Source organism: Lycium ferocissimum, chromosome 8 (assembly GCF_029784015.1).
Source record: "Lycium ferocissimum isolate CSIRO_LF1 chromosome 8, AGI_CSIRO_Lferr_CH_V1, whole genome shotgun sequence".
Lineage (NCBI taxonomy): Eukaryota > Viridiplantae > Streptophyta > Magnoliopsida > Solanales > Solanaceae > Lycium > Lycium ferocissimum.
In genome coordinates, this window is record NC_081349.1 from 29494474 (window position 1) to 29516294 (window position 21821).

General features: G+C 34.2%; 1 protein-coding gene and 1 long non-coding RNA gene across 2 annotated transcripts; one reads left to right on the top strand and one right to left on the bottom strand.

The window, feature by feature from the left end:
• The first annotated feature begins 2997 nt into the window (after positions 1 to 2997).
• On the top strand, positions 2998 to 9479 carry LOC132067894 (probable protein S-acyltransferase 22). The gene is made up of 9 exons (XM_059461296.1): positions 2998 to 3652; positions 3764 to 3877; positions 5247 to 5651; positions 6003 to 6071; positions 6187 to 6258; positions 6366 to 6494; positions 7107 to 7187; positions 7276 to 7458; positions 8407 to 9479. Exons 1-9 carry the CDS (start codon positions 3611 to 3613, stop codon positions 9202 to 9204), a joined length of 1893 nt encoding a protein of 630 aa, XP_059317279.1. The 5' UTR covers positions 2998 to 3610; the 3' UTR covers positions 9205 to 9479.
• Positions 9480 to 14729: 5250 nt separating this feature from the next.
• LOC132066814 (uncharacterized) lies at positions 14730 to 17312 on the bottom strand. Its single transcript, XR_009416946.1, has 3 exons — positions 16984 to 17312; positions 15326 to 15481; positions 14730 to 15003 (listed from the first exon to the last, which is right to left on the bottom strand). It is a non-coding gene; the product is annotated as an uncharacterized LOC132066814 (long non-coding RNA).
• Between the last annotated feature and the right edge of the window lie 4509 nt (positions 17313 to 21821).

Genomic DNA, 21821 nt, shown 5'->3' on the forward strand with positions numbered 1-21821 from the left:
TTGTTGGATTAAAAATAGTAATCTGAAACAATTGGTGGATATTTACATTATTTATTATTTTCAAATTCTTTCATTGCGTGATAGTAAGATAGAGTTGCCACGTTAAATTGCAATACAAATCAATCAAAGGATGTGGTGCGACAGATGTGTTGTTCTTCCCTTAATCAGATATCTCGATTTCGAGCCATGAGTATGAAGAAATTATTAATAGGAACTATTTCCCCCCAATGGGCCCTATGCAACGCTAATTCAAATTAGTCGGCTCCAATGCGCGCGGGTGCCGAACACCGGATGGAAAAGGAAAAAAAATTCCAATAAATTTAAACTTTTCATTCATTAAGGAAAAAACAATTTCAATCGGCTTGTCAATTTCCTTATGTATTGAGCATATTAGTTACTGCATTTTTTCTTAACTCATAGCGATAGAGCTAGGCCTTTACTAACACATGGCTAAGCCACTAGATTCTTATAAGATAATTCTGTTATAGAGCCCGTTTGGATTGGCTTATAGCTTTAAAGCTGTTTGCAGCTTATAATTTGAAAAAATAAGTTGGGGTAGTCCAACTTATTTTTTTGCTTATAAGTTCGTTTTAAATTATAAGTTCGTTTTAGATAAACTAAGTTAAATGGGTCTAATTATTTTTTTGAGCTTATTTTAAGCAAAAATGACTTTAAACTACTGCCCAAACACTCAAAAAAAAAAGTTAAAACGAATTTATAAGCCCAACTTATAAACCCAATCCAAACGGGCTCATAGTCTTTTAGGCTTAGCTGCTCCTTTTACAACTTACAAGTATATTCTAATTTATTCTTTCATCAGAAATATACCCAATGCTTCCAAATGCTAGTATGCAATAAAATCATGCCTTTTCAGGCTGTGCAAGAATTTAGGAGCTTAAAAAGCAACATTCACTCAAAAGAGCAAAAAAGAGTAGTATCTGTTTAGAAAGAAAAAATTAAAACTTACTGTATCAAAATATGATGTATTTATGTGTCTTTGGATACATTATTAGGAGTATTACTTATTCATACTTAATTAATACTTCAACTTATCATTTAGTCATAATAAATTAATGTGATTTGCTATAAATAATCACCTCAAGTATTACCTTTTTTTTTGGAGTTTAAGAGTCTCTTACCTAAATATCACCAACTGGTTCGCAAAGCACAGTTCAACTATCAGTTTTTCACTTTTTCTATCTGAACTATCACTGCCTAGTTTGCAGAACACACCTCATTAAAAGTGAACAACTGATAGTTGAGGTGTGTTTTGCAAGTTAGTTTGTGATAGTTTAGATAGGCAAAGTGAATAACTGATAGTTGGTGATAGTTTAGACTTAATTGTTCAGGTAGAAAACTAAAAAAAAAAAAGGTGATACTTGAGGTGTGTTTTTTACCCTTTAACTCTCACTTCCGAACTCGTGAACTATTTGCTGCTCAATTGTTATTCACGTTTCACATTAGTGTATTTGAGACGAGCCTTAAAATCTACGCCCTTGACTTCATTTGTGTTTAGTTTAATTGAACATAAATTTAAGATTTTTTTTTTGAATCTTATATTAAATTAAATGTGTATAATACACCATAAAATATTCCTTGAATTTTTTTCGTCTTAAATATGTTATGTCAATAGATTCAATACTGTAAGGAAATATCATTAAGGATAAATGAGAATGTTAGAATTTGAAAGTTACTACTAAATATAGGAAGATGAGTTTTTCCTTGAAACTGATTATAAAAAAAAGTAAGATAATGAAGGATTATATTTGTAGTAAAAAAACAAAAATGTAAAACTGATTTTTTTGAATTTCTAATTTTACTCATTAATTTTCACCAGGAGAGCGAAAAGAGGAAATATACTGACAAGTAATATCAAAGGAATGGATAAAAATGAATAAGTTTCAACAACCATTTTAGGTGAATTGTAGTAAAAAAGAAGAAGATAAAAGTAAGTATCTACCAGAGAAATGGACAAGACTGTCTTATACAAAGAGAGAGAAGAAAGAATGACAAAAGAGGTAGAGAGAGTAGTGTTAAAGAGCCATAAATGTGGAGAGGGTTGTTTGGGAAATTAAAAAGGAGAAGAAAAATAGAGAAAATGACAAAGATAGTACATTATGTTTGAAGGTAGGTTTAAAATAGTCCTTTAAATATGCAATTAACGGTTTTGGTTCTTTAAGTTTGCCAAAAATTAACACTTTGTCTCTAATCAAACTATGTATGTTAGACTCGACGAGAACTATGGAAAAAAGGAAAATTTAGCGGTAACTGACATTTATAGGTGCAATTATTATAGTTTATGTCATTTTCAATTTATTTCTAGAGCATTGGTGTAACTTTTTAAAGTGTAGTTTTTGTTAATTTTCAATTTTCTTTTAGTGTAGATTTTTGTTGTTGCATATTTTAGAATTTAATGGGACTTTCTTAATATTTATGGTTAAATCTTTTTCCTACTTTTCTCGTCAAATTTAACGAACATGAATTATTAAGTAGGCGTTTGGCCATGAAAACCAAATATTTTTCACTTTATTTGGAATTTTGAAGTTGAAGTTGTGGTTGGTTGTAGTTTTTGCAAAGAATATTTGCTTGTTTGAATGTACTGGAAAGTGAAAAAAGTGAAAATAGGTTTTTAGGTGTTTTTCAAATTTCAAATTTTCATGACCAAACGTTGATTTTCAAATAAAATGAAAAAAATTTCTGGAAAAAAGTGAAATTCTCATGGCCAAACGGGTCTTAAAAATTGGACAGATATTAAAAGTGTTACCTGTTGGCAAACTTAGAAAACCAAAACCGTTAAGTACATGCTTAAGGAACTAATTTAAATCTACCCTCAAACATAAGGTACCATTTTTGTCAATTTCTGAAGAAAAATACAACTGGCTTTTGTTGTTGCCTCTGTTTTGACACATGATTTTGCCTATGTCAAAAGGCAATGCAAGAAACAAGGGAAAAAGTGAAAGCAGGTTTGTGTTGGTTGGCAAATGTAATAATAAGCTTGAAAAGCATATGCCAATCTCTCTCATAGAGTTACACCACCTACAGATCAATCACTCTAACAGGCCTTTTCCCAAGAAAACAAAAACAAATAAAAAATAAAAATAAAAACTTCAAAATAAAGAAACCCCAAAAAAATTTGGAACAAAATAATGAGTAGTATAGTACTGATTTTGTTTTCAAGGCTCAAAGCTATTGTCTTTCTCTCTCTTCATTCATCAACCTCATTTGTTGTGCTTATGGGGTGTTTTGTTTTGTGGATTATGATTGAGTGAACTAGACAAAAGCCTTAGCTAAGTCATTCATTTCCCTCACAACTCCACTGTCAGTCAACATTATGCATTTTCTTTCTCTTTAAGCTATACCTTTATTTGGTGCTATTCTTGTGTTTTTTTTTTCTTTTCCCAATTTCTTCCATTTTCATATCTTATGAGATTTATATGGTAAATGGGGTTGCAAGATTTCTTGATTTTCTGTTGTACAATAAAAAACTGATCTTTACTCCCCAAGAAAATGTGGGGAACTGAAAGAAGATAGATTTAAGAGAGGATTAAAGTAAAAATCAAATCTTTTTTCTACTCTCTTGCATTTTCTTGCAAAATTTTAGGCTGCTACAATGAGGAAACATGGATGGCAACTTCCCTATCATCCTCTCCAGGTTCCAATTTTTTGTGTGTGTGTGTGTGTTTGTGTTTCATGTGTACATTTTAGTCTAATTTGAGAATTCTGTAACATGTGTTTGATTTTAGGTATCTATTTATGTTTGCAGGTGGTAGCTGTTGCTGTATTTCTGGCATTGGGATTTGCTTTCTATGTATTCTTTGCACCTTTTGTGGGAAAGAAAATGCTTCAGTATGTTGTGATAGGGCTTTATACTCCACTTGTAAGCCATTCTTGAATTCTGTTTCCTTCTTTTGTTATATTTCATATCTGCATTTTGTCAAGGCAATGAAGAACTCAGATCTATCTGTTATTTGCCTTCTGGTTCTTGATTGTGAACCAGTGTCACAGATCTTTCCTCTATGTGTTCCATTGTACTTTCTAGATTCTTTTCTTTCTTTAGGTTGTTCTCTCTATATGACTTAACATATTATGAAAGTCGTATATTTACATGATATCAGAGCCACGTTTGTCCCCGTTTGGGCCCTCATGTTATGTTGTCCACGCTTCAGTTGGCGGTCTGGGCGTACGGGGTATTAGAGTCCTACATTGGCTGGGGAACAGACTGGTGGTCTCCTTATATGAACTAGCTTTTGTGGTTGAGTTACGGCCAAGCTCATATCTTACATAAACCTGGCAGTTCTATTTGATACAATGCAAGCTAGCAGAATCCAAATTCACTTTTAGTTGAACTGCTTTATAGGTTCAAGTTTCTTTAATTATTTGCAAATATGGGTTCAGAATTTAATACAAGGGCCCGTTTGGCCATGAGAATTATTCACTTTTTTCCGGAATAATCTTTCACTTTATTTCAGAACAGTGTTTGGTTACAAAATTTCCAAATCCAACTCTGGGTTGGATTTCAAATTTGGAAAGCTGCTCCAAACCTATTTTCCGACTCCATCTTCAACTCCAAGTTGGAAAAGTGCTCTATTCTCTCCTTTGCTAAAAATATAACCAAATACAACTCCATCTTCAACTCCAACTTCATAAATATCAAATAAAGTGAAAATAGTTGAAATCTATGGCCAAACGCCTACTTATTTTAGTATTTTTTTTCACACACACACATATATACCTATGCTAAAAATGATAATGTGTTCATTTGAACCCACTTCAAACCCTCTGGTCATACTCTGAACATAACAGGAACTTGATTTTGTGAAGTCGGTTGTACTCCTAATAGAAAAATGAAAAATCACATCTTTTCTCTTTAATCTAGAATCATGAAGCTAGATGGTTTTTCAGTCATACTTTAGCTGCCCAAAGTAACTGAAGATTTTGAACGTTCAGTACATATTCCAGCTGAAAAATGGCCTTAGCAGAGTGAATTATTTTGTCTCTTATGTTATCATGTAGCACAACATGGATTTTTATTCAAGAAGATTTTAACAAGGTGCTAGAATTTGCAACTTAACTTATAGAATGTCAAAATTTATCCAATGAGATTGTTGGCGATTTGATATCCGTTCTTTCATGACTTAAATACATCTCAACAACCTGATATGTAAATGGGTTCAAAGTTTGGCTAATGTACCCTGTGAGTTTTCATCTAAACGCATCTGGTATATGATCGTTTGTTTTTTCTCCAGATAATAAGTGCATTTGGCTTGTATATCTGGTGCGCTGCTGCTGATCCTGCTGATCCAGGAGTTTTTAAATCCAAGAAGTACCTTAAGAAGCTAGACAACAAAAATCAAGTTCAACTTAAAGAGTCTAAATTAGGGTGTGATACGACTTCATCTATACAGGACGCTAATGCTGCTTCAATTGCGGAAAATGCATCTGTGAAAAGCAATAAAGGAGCTGAACCAGCTTCAGATCACAATGAAACTGAACAGAAAATGACAGCTACTCATCAAAGATCTTGCTCTTCCGGATTGTGGGTCCTACTACCTTGTGCTCTTATCAGCAAATGCACGGGCAGACACGAGGAATCTTCTCAGCAACAGTTGAGTGAAGATGGCATGTTCTACTGCAGTTTGTGTGAAGTCGAGGTGTGTATCTTCACATCCCATCATTTCTCGTGCTTTCACTTATTAGAAGCACTATTATGTTCTGAAGTGAAAAACTTTTGCAAAAATGTCTAGTTGCAAAACAAGAATATAATTCCTAACTTTAGAAGCACCATTTAGTTATTATTTTTTGGTTTACAGAAGCACCCTCTAATTATGGAGTAAAAACACTCTTGTTAAGTTATCAAGGTATAAAATAAGAATATCATAATTTGTGATTTTGTTTAAAACTGATGTGAAGTTATTTTAGCTTGATATAACTGTTCTTATTTTAGATAGATTGCTTTAATATATGTTCATAAGATATAAGTCAATGCCGGATGACACTTGCAGGTGTTTAAATACAGCAAGCATTGCAGAGTATGCGACAAGTGCGTAGATCAGTTTGACCATCATTGCCGGGTATTTGACAACCTTGAGTGGTCTGAAATATATTACATATAGCATAGATGCTTGACTGTTTCGACATTTATGTAAAAACCTCCTAATTGTATTTCTGTTTTTCTGGTTTCTGTAGTGGATTAACAACTGTATAGGTAAAAGGAACTACCGCAAGTTCTTTACGCTCATGGTTTCGGCCCTCCTCCTGGTATGATCAAGGAATCTTTGCTAGTTTAAAATATTTGTGCATTTTCCATTTAATTGACTATTGACAGGTCTATACATGGTTTGTGCACTTTGGACTTGAGATTGCAGCTTATACTTCAGTGGTCAACTGGAATTCTCGTGCTCATCTGTTGCTTTATTGAGAAGAAGAAATTTTCTGCGGAAATCACCTCCAAATTAGGAAGCAGTTTCTCCCTTGTTCCCTTTGTTATTGTGGTGGTGAGTACCCTTGCATTTTGCCTTTATGTCAGGACTCCATGTTTCCTTCATGCCATTATTAAAGTTTTATACTGAGAAAGGGAGAGTAGCATGCAGAAAAAGAAGTAACACAAATGTTCATACCAATACTAAGTTGTGATAGAAAGTGAAATGTTGAAGTATGTGACCATCTTATTTACTTAAATTAGGTCTTCAACACACACCCTGACATGCGGGCTTAATTTTTTTTTCTTTAGCCAGATACGTGAAAATTCTTTTTGATAATGGCTGGCGGTGGCCGGTGAGATCGAACCTAGAACATGTACTTGCTCTGATACCCATGTTAAAATGTGTAACCATCTCATCTAAAAGTTTATGCTGTTTGAGAGAGCACACTTTTATTTGCCTAATTATGTCTTCAACGCTCTGATACCCATGTTAAAATGTGTTACCATCTCATCTAAAAGTTTATGCTGTTTGAGAGAGCGCACTTTTATTTGCCTAATTATGTCTTCAACGTTAGGGATCTACACGAATTGGTTTTTATATTTATATTTAAAAGAAAATTTTTGGTCTTTGTATATATATATTTTTTTTCCGAAGTGTGCTTGAAGCTAGTTCCATGTGTAACAGGCAGTCTGTACCATATTGGCCATGATAGCAACCCTACCACTTGCTCAGCTTTTCTTCTTTCACATACTTCTCATAAAGAAGGTTAGTCTTTTGTCATCACTCATCTGGTGATCCTATTTATTGGCTTTTTCTTATCAGCGGACTGACTGTGTGTTTGCTTGGATGACAGGGAATTAGCACCTATGATTACATTATTGCTCTCAGAGATCAAGAGCAACAAGGAGTTGCAGGTCAGCAAAGTCCTCAAATGTCTACTGTCAGCTCCCTAACTGGGTTAAGCAGCGCAAGCTCCTTCAATACTTTCCATCGAGCAGCATGGTGCACTCCACCTCGCCTTTTTGTTGAGGATCAGGTATGGATCAACAGAAATTCAATTATGACAAGTTCGAGGAATTTAGTAGAGTACGAAACAGTTGGTTATGGTATTAGCAGCCCTTTATTGAGTTTGCGGATTTAAATTTAGTTCCTATTTTCATATTTCTTAGCTTCAATTCCATTTAAACTTATCAAAAGAAAAAAAAATCCCTTTGACCTGGTAATGTAGTCAATGCTTTGCCTGCTTCTGAATAAAAGTTCTTCGAAGTGGACTCCCGAGTTCAATCTTGAGCTTGATAGATTTTGGCTCTTCTGCTGTCAAACGTCCTAAGGTATTTTGGAAAATTAAACCTTGTGTTTTCACCGTGGAGGTTTGCCAATATATCCTCGTGAGCATAGTAATCTACTTTTGACAGATGGTAAATCTTGAACAGTTCTTCAGTTGGTTCTTTGGGTAATCAACCATCAAGGGGATTGTATGGTTGCGATTGGTATAAGGTAGGACTTCATATGGTCTGATTATAGTTAGAAACTTGAGAATGACATAGCATTGAGAGATTATATGGAATTGTGTCAACTGTATGGGGGTCTGAAATAAAGAGGCATTCTCCTGAATAACAGCTCTATTTCAATTAGGGCAAAAAGCTGGATTTTTGCATGGGACTTTGATAAACTTTGGTCATTGTTTGGTGTTTTATTTTATCTAAGGTGTATACGTTTGGTTTACGGAATTAAAGTCTTGAGCGGGTGTTGCAAAATTTTATCATTGTTAAGTAAATGAAATTCAGAAGAGAAACCATCCTGCTTTGTTGCTTTTTATGGCTGACACATGCAGTTTTATGTAATGCTTCCAATTCAGTTTCTTTTGTTTTTCTTTCCTTTTATTAAAGCCAAAGGGACAATGTATGCGTTAATGCTGTTGTATAGGTGAATTGAAAAGGTTAATTTACTAAATTTTGTTTATTTTTTTGGTGGTTCCCTGCAGTATGATGTTGTTCCCCCTGACACTGTATCGGTCAGTTCACTTGGTAAAAGGTCAACGTTTGAGGAACCAATCAAGAAAAAGAATCCGGCTGCTGTGAAGATTAGCCCATGGACATTAGCACGACTGAACGCAGAGGATGTTTCAAAAGCTGCTGCTGAAGCAAGGAAGAAATCGAAAATTCTCCAGCCAATAGTGAGAAACAAAGAACCTTACACTCTTGAAACAAATAGCAGTTTAGGAAGTAGTGGACGTCGCATGGTGGTTCCTAGGCCTGATAACAATAGAAGGAGAGCTAGCAAACGAGTGCGACTACCTGCAGAACTACCCTTTGAAACCTTGAGTAAAATTCCAAGTGATATAGCTCAAAACAATAGAAGGCCTATGATAACTGAGTCATCAAGCAGTTTAGCTCCCCTTCAGCTTGAAGCGCGGAGTGATTTCCGAACAAGCCGAGGACTGTCCACCTCAGGTGTTGTTGCTTCTTCACCAGAGAGTAGTTTGGACTCTCCTGACATTCATCCACTCCGAGTGTCATCATCCGGAGTTGAAGACGCTACACGTCTTGTAGGCCACCTATCATCTGGAATGACTCTTCAGAGAGACACTCCGTTGTCTAGGTCTACTAGTGATGGATATGAGGCATCTGGTGGGGAGGATAGTGATCGAGTGCCTACTCGAATTGTGCAAAGATCAACAAGGTGGAGTAGCATTCTTTTTGGCTCTGATCAACAAGATGATAGAGTCAGAAGATTGATGGTACCGTCTTCATCAAACCAGGCTAACAACAGGAAACATTGAGCCTCCCAACATACTTGGAATTCTTCTGTTAACCTCTTGAAGTTGCATGATGATCTATTGACATTTCTTAATTTGTTGATGATGTTTGTCCAGTAGTATATACCTTCGACTTGGCCTGTTCCATTGGCCATTTGAGTTCAATTTTTGGTTTTTGGGTGAGAGAAGTGCTGTAAATGTGTAGTTGAAAAAGATTGTCTATTCTCTTGTCCTCAAATGCAGCATTCAATGATCACTTCTTGCTGCCTTCACTTGGAAGTGGATTTCGACTCGACAAATTTTTGGAGTGCCTTCAATGTTCTAATGGAGAAACCGCTTGGTTCTCTTACTTGCCTTGCTATTCTTGATAAATTGATTGGTCAAATGTTTGTCGTTTTCATGACTGATATAAGATTTGACAGTTAGATATTACTGAGCTTTAGTAAGCACCATGCTAAATCACTCTACCATTTACTTCTCGTCCACCATGGTCAACGTGAGTTTTTTTCTTTTTGAAAAATTACATAGCAGGTGGGGAATCGAACTCTCACCAACTAGGTGAAAATTCAGGTAATCAACCAATTGAGCTACTGAGAGCCCCCGACCAATATGTGTTCACTTGCTTTTTTGGAATTTTTCAATTTTCTTCTTATACAATCTAAAGAAAGAGCTTAGCAACACCATTAGCAGGGCCTGAGATGATATTAAAGACAGCTTATCCCCTTTGACTGTATAATCAAGCAGTTAGAAAGTCAAAACTCGATTTTCTTCATAATTTTCGTTTTCATATTTTTCCCTATTGTTGGAGGTGTAATTATGTGTTAAGCTACCAACGAATTTAGAATAAGCTAATGTGATCATGATATTGTAGGTGCTTAAGATAAGACAAATTCGACTACATATTCACTGTCTTAAACTGCTTTACGCCATATATATGCAAGTAGGGCAATCATCTCTAATTATACAGACACGAATGCAATCATCTCTAACTTTACAGACATTCCAATATCAGATTTACTAGTGCAATACCCTAATTGGTCACAAGTAAAATACCTTCACTAGAATCAGCAAAAATATGGGTGTGTTTGATACGAAGGAAAATATTTTCCAATTTTAACATTTTTGAGAAAATATTTTCGTATGAACTCAATTTCCTCCAATTTCAGGAGAATGACTTTCCTACTAAAAAAAAAGGAAAGTATTTTCCGAAAATCTATGTTAATTCTACCCCACCCCCGCCCAACCACCCTAAATTCACCCCTGCCCCCTTGACACCCCCGACTTTGATTGGCCCCGGCCCAACCCCGTCACTAGCCCACTATCTCTCCCGCCCCCGGGCAGGGGCAAGCCTATCACCTACATAGTATCAAGAATTGTTTTTACAATTTGCATGTATACATTCATTAGGAAATTGGATATGTAAAGGAAGATAACCCTATTATAACAATGATGTAATGTAGCACAGAGGTCGAGCGGGGTCAATTAGTGCAGAAGGGTGGATTCAGTAATAGGATAAGGATAAAAATGCCCTTAACATATTAGAAATGACTCAAAAATGTCATCATTCCACCCATTGGATTAAATTTCCCCTCCTTCACCTATTTGGATAGGAAATACTGTCATTCCACCTATTGGATCAAATTTATTCTCATTAAACTGATCGACCAAGAAAAACCAGATAAAAGTGAATTTCATGTCATAAATCAAAACATGGAAAAAGGGTTTGCAAGAAAAAGAAGAAAAAAGGAAGACAATTATATTGTAGAGTGATAATTCAAACTTTTTTCTCTTTCTTCTCCAATGTGTCTGATGCACAAAGTGCAATCAAATTCGAAAATAACAGATCTAGAAGTTGGGAACTTGAAGAACTGTAAGCTAAGTTCACGGTTCAACCGAGATATTTAGCTAGAGAGAGAAATATTGAGAGAGATATGAGAAAATGTATATTCATTGATGATTGATTGTATGAGTTACAAGGTATATATGAAGTGAATTTAATCAATTTACACAGCTGTCAACAGCTATGCTAACCTGTAACTGATTTCTGGACTTGTAACTAACTTTGGGACTTTGACTTGTAACTAACTTTGGGACTTTAACTAACTTTTGAACAATACCAACTAACTTTGCCACATTAGCTAACTAACTAATACAACTAATAAAATGCTAATCCAGCTACTACATTTCATAACATTGCATCAGTGTCAAAACAAAGTTGCCCAGAAACAAGCACAACAAAGACAAAAAGAGGTTGACACATGAAGAGACACAACAAATGTAACTTCATAAATCGCCAGCTACAACATCCGAACACTCTGCATGAATAATTTTTAAAATATATTATAAAAAGATCACTAAATATAAAATTAGAATAACTTGAACAAAATTATTTTTCAATGTTTGAAGTGCTTGCCTGGAAACATGTGTTCCCCAAAGTATGGTTGGATCTTTTGTTGTTCCTTTTATGGCTCTACCCAATGTGATGGATCTAGCTACCTTTCCAGTAAATATGATCCACTTAGTTACTTGTTGGATGAAGAATCCAGCATAGTTTCAAACAACTTGTAGAATTTAGGGACAACATGAATATTGATTCACTCCAGCAAGCTATGAGTCTGATTGATGTTCTCGATCGAGCAAAGTGGCTGGAGTTTCAAATCATTGAGGTGAAATCGATCATAGAATATGGTGGATGTGGCCAGATAATTTCTGAATTGCTTGGGTGATATTTTCTTTATTTTTTATGTTTTTTCCTTCAGACGAGAAGTTTTTTTTTTTTTTGGATCTGAGTGAAGTTGTTTTTCCCTTTTTATTTCAATCGTGGTATTGAGTATGTTTATGCTTGCACAAAATAGACACTGCTTTACAATGGTGGCTTAATAAAATTAGTAACCTAAAGCTAAATTTTAAGAAGAGGCCTAAAGCTTTTTATACACACACAAAGTTAGTGTCATTTTTTTCGTACTTGTTGTTTATAGTATCGTATTTTACAAGATATAAAGCTTTTACTTTCGCGACAAATATCCTATAGTAATATTATTATTTATAGAGGTAAGAGTTAATTCAATTTAATAAGATTTTCCCACATAAATGCAACGCATTACCTTAGATTTTGTTGTATAAAAATTTAGTTATTAATATGAATATTTGAATATTTTGATTCAAAATTCTAAAATATTCTACATTTAAAGGGTAGTGAATCATTCTTTCTCTCTCTCTTGTTTTGCAATTTTTTCTACAAACTACACTATATTCACTATAAATAAAAGTTTCTTTGGGGCTTTAAAATTTTTGAGGCCTAAAGCAATGGTTTACTAGCCTCCTTCATGAGCCACCCCTGCTGATTTACTCTATCATTGTTAATTCCATCATCCATCTGATCACAAGTTTGACATTGAAATAGATTTGACCTAGATTGTTTTCATGTTTTTTTTTTTTTTTAGCATTTAAGTGTGCACAAAAAAGTCACTGATTTACTTTATTATTGTTACTTCCATGCGTGATCACAAGTTTGATATTGAAATTGTTGGCGTAGATTGTTTTTATGATTTTTTATCTTTTCAATTTGCACAAAATAATCCGCTGATTTAATTTATTATTATTAGCATTCCGAGTATATTTTATTTTGGTCCATAAAAGACAATGAAACCTTCTTCCTATCAAATAGATCGAACATATATTGTATAGTTCCTTTGCAAAAATTCAAATTCAATTATGTTGTTGGGTCAAGTTCACAAATATATAAAACAAACTAGCAGGTAGTCTTCAAAATATCAAATAGTGGTAATTAAACAGTATACTTATATTTTAAGAATTGTAAATGAAAAGTGAGTATATTCAAACCTTTTAAAAGATTAAACACTATATTTTCTATAAAGATCACTTCCTAAAATCCTTCAGAAGTACATGTAAGGGTTGGTTTGAACACAAAATAGTTGTTCACTTTTTGTGACATAAATTACATTCGTGTTTAAATACATGAGCCACATACTTTTAGTGACAAAACACATAACTTCGCTGACAAAGTTGTCCACCAAAAACGATTTGCTGTTATTGATTAAATAGCAGTAGCGATGGATTTTAAGTTATCAGTGACACATTATTTTGTCACTAATATTTAAATATAAAGGAAAAAACATAAAGCGCCCAATTTAATTTTGTTCCCTCTTAAGTTTTTTTTTTTTTTTTTTTTTGGCTATATAGGACACATTTTATTTTTCCTCTCTAAGTTGGCTTTGAAACCCTTCATTGTTCATCCAAGAAGAGCCGCACTCCCAAAATTCTAGGGCTTAAAGGTTTCTCCAAGATTAAATTCAATCCCAAGCTTTCTTCTACATGGGACAATCCTCAACAAGTCGTGAAAAGGTAACCCAAGCGAGAAGTAAGCATAATATTGGTCTCAAGGGTTCGTATATGTTCTGCCTTCCTTATTTAGACAATCTTTAAATCCCCTTGTCTATTATTTTGAGTCTTTGATGACTTTATTAAAATTGAGTATCTAGTTCGTAACTATGTTGTTGCATATAATTTCAATCTTAAAAGATTGAGGATGTAATATTGGATAAAGTCTATGTGATAGTTATAATTGATAGCCTATTACATCGCCGTGTAGGTGCATTCATCATGATTCTCTTCTCACTTGATGGTCTGCCCATTTATCTCATAACTTGACTTTTCTGTCCAAATAGCTTTGCGGTTTAAATTTGCTCAAAGGAATATTTTTGACAGAAAATTGCACATGCTACTCCTACTACTAAAAAATCAAGTCACACTTAGTATCTCATGTAGACATGTATTATGCTAATGTTTCTTAGTTTGGACTATTTCTAAAGCAAGTTATACTAAATTAGACCATTGATGATTGTTCGCACCATATACTTTCTATTCTTGCAATCATGTGATTCGCGGATGTTTGCCTCAGTTTCTCCGAAATTTGACAAATTTCTATGTCTTGCCTATAATGCGCTAGTCTTTTAATGTTATTGACCATGAAAGTGTTTAACAGTACATCCCAATGTTGTGTTGACATTGAATTTAAAAGCCCCAACCCCGGAACCTAAACTTCGACCCCAAGCTCAACTTTCACCCTGACCCCCAACCGTCGCCCCTGGAGCCCAAAACCTGAGCGCCACATGCGAACTTTTTCAACCGATCCCCCACCTTAGTCTCTAACTGAGGGGTTGAATGTCAGGGCTGGGGGATCAAGTCTTGTAGTTAGTTAGGGTTGAGTTCTAGATTGGGGGTTGAGGTCGAGGTTCGATGGGTTAGGTTTTGTGATTTAGGGTGAAGGGTCAGATTTGAGGGGTATGGGTCCCCCACGACCCACACCCTTGTCCCCCATTGTTTTTTCTAGATTATCTATAAATATTTTTTAAAAGATATTTTCTTCCTACCAATCAATTAATAGAAAATATGTAAGAAAACCACTTATTTTTTTGGAAAATATTTCCAAGAAAACATCTTCAATACCAAACACACCTAGTTCTCCTACTTTCTTGGGGAGAAAAAAACATCTTCCAAATATAAGAATCAAAGAATTTACACTAAGTCTTGGTGGACAGAGTCATCTAGGAACCGCAGTTGAATAATTATATCAAGGTACGCGCAAGTTGGAATAGAAGCTACCTTTATCAAGAAAAAAAGAACCAAAAATTTACATTGCATTTGTGCAATAGCAACACAAACAAATAGTAGGATTCGACAAAGACCCGAATAGGTTCAGTACTTTTCTCCTCAAGCAATGGCGGTGAGTTTGTCTCTCATCCACATGTATTGAATCCTCACTATCTTCGTCTAATTTATGTACATTATGAACAAAGATGCCTACACATACAACCACATATTGAAAAGGAGCCAACAACTGTATATATATAATGCACAAACAAGGTTGTCCTCTCTTCAATTTTCTTCCCAGCAATTCACAAATAGCAAGTCAAAACGATTCTGCCTAGAATGATAAGGATGGAAAACAGATTGTATGAAATAATCAACATGAGAAAAAAGTTGGTCAAATTTGTTGAAAAGCGCTTGTAAGAGACGCATCATTGTGCTACCGAAGTTACGAAGGAAAAAAAAGATAAAAATAATTTGTGTGAAATACAAAAAGTAATTTACTGCTAGTGAATAAAACTAGCACGTTACTTACGGAACTTGGTCCAACCATATGTGCACCGAATCATCTTCCATACGAGCTTCAACGTCCTGTACTAAAAAAAGATTGTCAACCCTAAGCATACCGCCAATCCAAGAAGCCCTGTTCTTCTCTCAACTACACTAGTACCTCGAAAAAAAATGCAACTGCCTGACAAAATAATGAAGCTATATGAAGCTATCAAGGCTAAGTTGCCTACGATCATCAACTTCAGAGTGCTTTTGAGGAAGCTCAACTGGTCTATCTTAACAATCAGGACATACAAAAACATCACTACTACAAGAGATAAGAACATGCTTGCTGTATTTATACGATAAAAGCGAGTGAAGCCAGTCTCATTTTACGTGGACGGAAAAACCATGTATACCAATGCGATGACTTTGAAAAAGAATAAAATTGGATTCTTTTGCTCATTAGTTAATTCAAAATTTTAATTATTTGTTTGCAATATCAAAGGAGATAACTTACTGTGTACTATTTCAAATTCTTGATATTAGTTCATTCTAAATTTTAAAAATTTATTTGTAATTATAATTTTATTCCATAATAATTCTATACGAACTTTTCTAATTTAATTCTTTTGATTTTATCCTTTTAAAAATATTTTTACTTTTTTACTTTCTCTTGCAAAAGTGTTATTCTTTTCATGAGCAAGTTTCTGTTCTAATTTAATAACAAAAAGGAATACGTAAACATGCTAAAATATGAGGAAACATAACTTCTAAATCTATAAGGAAGGGAAAGTTGCGAGATTTTAGGGATGAAAAGAAGTCCTAGATTTTAGGGAAAAAATAATATATATTTCTAATATCGGAAAAATAATAATTACATGAATAATTATCGGACCACTCTTTTCTTCTAACTTTAACCAATACATATCCTAAAACATTCTCTAGTTACAAGATAAAACTAAAAAGAATATTGTGTTAAGAAATATTTTAATAAAAGAGTACAAAAGTTACTGTATGATGTATTTTAGTGATCTAATAGAGAACTCAATAACTGGAAAACAAAAAAATAGAGAACTCAACATGATTTAATAGCTTCTATTCGCAAAGGATGATAAAATCACTGAACTTCAACTTTTTTGCAAATATACATCAAGACAATTGCATTTGTCTTTGTCAAGTTGAGCTATTTGTTCAAATAAGAAGTTATTTAAGGTAAAAATTTTTTTTTTTTTAAATTGTACATAATTCAAATAAGGAAAGATTTAATAACCAAATTTTAGTTAAATTTATATTCCTAAATATTAGGAAAATTACTAAACTACAATTTTATTTAATGTAAAATATGTTTTTAAAGGGTAAGAAGACGAACAACGTTTTAATAAGAGCTTTCGTGCTTTTAATATAACAAGATATAGACGCAAGCAAATACTAATTAATACCGATTCTCTGCAAATACAAAATTCTCACCGGTAATTGAAATTGATCAAAAAAGATTCAGGGAATGAATTAACACTTTCAATTTTTATTTTTTTTTAAATTTCGTATGCAAATTGAAATCAAAATTCACAACCTATCCTAAATAAGAAAAAATCAAAGTATAGCGAGCCAATTCAAACGCCGATAAAGAAGCGTAGCAAGATACTACATGAAACAAACGTGAGAAACACTTTTTATGTATACATAACACATATAAACATATACCTGACTGACTGACCAGTAGCATGGCCAGAATTAGGGAGAAATCTAGTAAGACTTTTGTTTCGTCCATTACTGTTGTTCTTGCAAAACATGAGAAAAATAGTGAAGATATTCAAACATGTATAACACAGACACAAAAAAAATCAAATAAGATTCACTAATCAAAACAAAGTATGAAAAATTCTAGACTACTGAAAACAAAAATTAGAACAATAATAAAATTTAAAGAACACCAATATTTTAATGATGATAAAGATAAGTTAGAGAGAAATATTGCGATGCCGACATAGACCACGAACTCTATGAGGATTTTATTGATGGAGGAGACTTATTATTTTAGTATTGTGAAATACCAAATTGAGTTGACTTCAAACTCTTAATATTTGATGTCAGATTTAAAATACTAACCAATGTGAATAAGGTCCTAAATATTAGGACATTTTACCTAGTTCAAACATGGAAGAATATAATAATTAAAGTTTTAGTTGATTTCAAAACTAAAAATTAGAAAAATAATTAAATGACAATAATTTGATGAAAACAGTAAATGACAGTTTTGTCTATTGTAGAGACTTTTAATGAAGGACAAAAAGTTCAAACAATATTTCTAAGGCCTTTCGTACTTTTAATATAGTATAGATTCTTGTTACGGGTTGCTTTAGCGGCCTTTTCCGCTTTCTTCACCGCTTTTTTCATTTTCTTCTTTGGTGGAGCATCAGAGTCAGAGTTAGAAGAAGACTTCATCATTTCTTTGTCTTGAAGACGGTCCTTCAAGGACGTCCTTGTCCTTGTCCTCCCCCTCCTTCTCCTGGGGGTCTTCTGGATCAAACAACTTGTTCTCTACATCTTTAGATCATTGTTTCAGTTCGTCGAGATGAAACGGCTGGAGGGAGATACGGTCAAGATTCTGGTCGAGTTGTGCGGCTCGCTTTCCTTGGATTCTTTGGGGCTATCACTTGGACTTTCATTCGATACAGAATCATACATTGGAAGACGATCCAATACAAAAGCAGGCATCTCTTCTTAGTTGCTGTTTGACATTCTGAAAAGTTTTGAGAGTTGGTTATTTTGGAGGTGAGAACCTCCTCCTTTCTATAGGAGCCCTGGTCAACATGGGTTCATTTCGGGGAATAGAGAAGTGGAAAGGTAGATATAATTATCATTTGGTTATGTGAGGATCAAAAGAATTAAGAGGAAGAAAGGGATGTTTGGGCTCTGTACTTGTGGGATATTATCTTTGTGTTGTAGGACTCATTTGAACCTTTATGTGCATTGACTTGAGAACTTGAACTTTGATATTTTTCGACATTCATTTGAATATCGTGCAATGATTTGAGTAGACTAACTTATATACATTAGCAGGTAAAAATAATGTATACTATCAAACCATGTAAAATTAATTATAAGTAACTTCTAATACAAGCATTGAATAATGATCTACGATGTTTAATAACTTATTACAAGAGGTATAAATAGCCAAGATAGAGTGAAAATTATTTATACGGTCGATATATGTAATTCTATTCATTTAAAATTGAAATCTGGTGCAATTTATGTTAAAATATTACGTTACAATATTATGTACATTGAACACGTTTTAAATATGCAAGGCTGTCTCTCTATTACACCTCAAATCAAACCTCAAGTTAGGTCTTTTAAATTGATTATATATTATGGGGATTTTGAAATATGAGTTGATCCAAATTCATATTTATTTATCTAAATATGAAGCAAAAGTGCCTAAAATTCAGCACAAGTATCAGAGCAAAGTATTAAAAAATCAAAGTCATTGTGTATTTCTACACCAAACCAAACACCCATTTCAAACAGCAAACAAAAAAGAGATGAATAAAGTAAGTGATCATAATGATGACGCGTTGCAGAATGTTGACTTGGTCCCCACTATATGAATGACATTTCTGCTCACAGCGGGGCGCCTTGACCATTAGGCCAATAAGGCCATTGCCTTAGGCCCCAAACCACTTGCTTCTCTGTATACATTTATTATGTAGTAATTATCTTAATTTTGATTTTTTTTTTAAAACGTACTACTTTTTGGGCCCCTTTTTTAGCATATTTTTAAGAGTTTGTTGGTGCCATAAAAGGTTTGACACCTTTCATTAATGATCCAATCTGTTATTGGGTATAGATTTTGGTAGAGAATTTTTTATTATAGGCAATAATTTACTAATTACTATATAAAACATTATTCTTATCATTAGTCCAATTTAGTCTTAATATTTTTGGTATCACGTTATCTACCTTTTGATCAGGTTTTATTAGTCTATCTTTTTTTTTATCTGAAATTTGTGATTTTTAATATTATTATTTAATACATATATAATGACTTTTTAAATGTATTAGAATTTAATTATGTTAAATAGAAAAATGAATCTGATTCTTCAAAGCTAAAAAAATAAATAAGAGAAGAATAGAAACTTTAATACAACCCCCAAAAGTAGCTCTTGATAATTATTTAGTGAACAATAAAAATATTGATATGAAAATAGGGAAACCGTTGCCTCAGCGGAAAGAAGTTTTTCAAAATTAAAATTGATAAAATCTTACTTAAGGTCAACAATGTTCAAAAGAGATTAAGCTGATTAGCGATACTATTACTTGAAAATGTATTATCACAAGATATTAATTATGAGTAAATTATGAATAACTTTACATCTCAAGAAGCTAGAAAGATAAATTTAAGATAAAACACACACACACACACACATATTTATATGCTTTGTCAAGTTAAGGCCTCGCACCAGAATTTTGCCTTAGGCCAGTATATGGTTTGCAGAATGAAGACTTGGTCCCCACTATGAATGACATTTCTGCCCCTACACGCTAACATCTTCACTCCATTTGCTCCTTTTTTTTTGTTTCTTCCCTTCTTTGCATTGAGCATTCACCATGGTTCAGATTAAATTCAAAACTTGGGTCGAATATAAGATAAAAAACGCCTTGATAACTATTTTTATGATCTTAAAAGAGACTGTCCTCCTTATATCTGTCACGACCCAACCCGCGGGTCGTGCGGGCACTTACCATATTACTGGCCTTAGTAGGCGAACCCTCCCCAATAAACCCAGCACTTAAGAGCATACGACAACCATCTTTTAAAAATTACAAGATTTAAAATAGACACTTCTTACAGACTCTTTTCAATACAATAAAATCCGAAATAAATCCCCGGGATCTAGTCTAAACAGATACAAGAGCCCCTAAAATACAAGAAGACAAAAGAAATGACAGCCTCTGCCGGGAGTGAGATAGGCGAAGCTGTAGGAGAAGGTCCGATAAATCCACGCGGCGAAACTTCAGCTAAGACCTGCAACACATCTATACCCAGAAAGGGCGTAGCAAGAGTAGTATCAGTACACCACACGTACTGGTAAGTATCATAGGTCGACTAAGATTAGTTCACGCAATACAATATAAAGTCAATAAGATAAGCAGATAAGTCAATGAACCTCAAGATTCTAAATAAAGATCATTACAACATCGCCCCCTTACCTTTTTACTCTCGAGGATCACTTCTTTTATTCCCAACCTATAAGGTATTCCACTAAATCACAACCATTCCCTTCCTTCATCCAACCTAGTAACTCTCGCTTCCTCACTCATCGTATACTACAACTTTTACCCTCTTTGTTAATAGAGTTCAGCTACTCCCATTACTTACTATAATACAATGTATCTAGGAAAATAAATCACTATCGGACATCCAATACTACACTCATCTGATGTAACTCCCCCCTCTACACCCAGACTCTCAACTATAAACATGAGATGAAATAAGTGATATTAACGACAATAGTACACGCATGTAAACATAAAATTATGAGACGTAATGCAATGCAAATGCGATGCGGGGCCCAAACACACTGTATATACACGCTATCTGATGTCTTTGCTCAGTAGTCGTGACCTGCAGAGGACCCATGGTGTCCATGTATCACTCGTTCCAGAATACTCCCCGGACTCGAGCACAAACCTCCACTCCATAACGAACCTCGGACGCGGATCCAAATCATATACATATATGTAATTCACGTACTCAACTCAACGGCCACGCCAGATAACACAATGCCCATACTCAGCCTTGCCTACTACCTGATTTTCCACATGAACCATGCAATGCAATGCACGAAACTACATGACAAATCAATCATAATTCTGGCCTTTGATGGGCGTAATGCCAACTCAACTCAATATAATTATTTTAATACAACCTCTTATTTTCAAGGAAACAACCATATGAACGTTCAACAAAATAAGATATACAGACGGAATTCACTCCCTTCTAGGGTTGCATAAAGTAAACACGAGGTAACTCCTTAGCAACAACATCACTTTCTATTAAACTAAATCATTATTATAATAGCCATCATTTACACCATACTTTATTCACATCAACAAGTCCGTCCATCCAAACTCCGTGTCCGAAGACCTAAGCATGCATTCTCCCGTTAACGCTAAGTGTATATACAATTCGCTAATCAAAGTCTAACTAAAGTAAATCATAACCTACCTCCTTGACAAACAACTATTTGATTCTCCATGAATTGCTCGTCTTTTTAGCCTTCGTCCGAATCCATGAGCGATAATATTTGTAGGGAATGATGGAAAAGAAATTAGAAGGGCTTCTTTTTCTTGGGGTCAATGGTTTTTCTTTCATATGGAACCCTAGGAGCAGTCCTTGAGAGTCTTTTGTTGAAAAAGGAGAGAAAATAGACTAAGTAGCCAAATTCGGGCTACTGTCCCGCGTGGACCGCTGCGGCGGTCACTACGCCGCTATAGCGGTACCGCTATGGCAGTCCACTTACCGTTATATTTCCCAG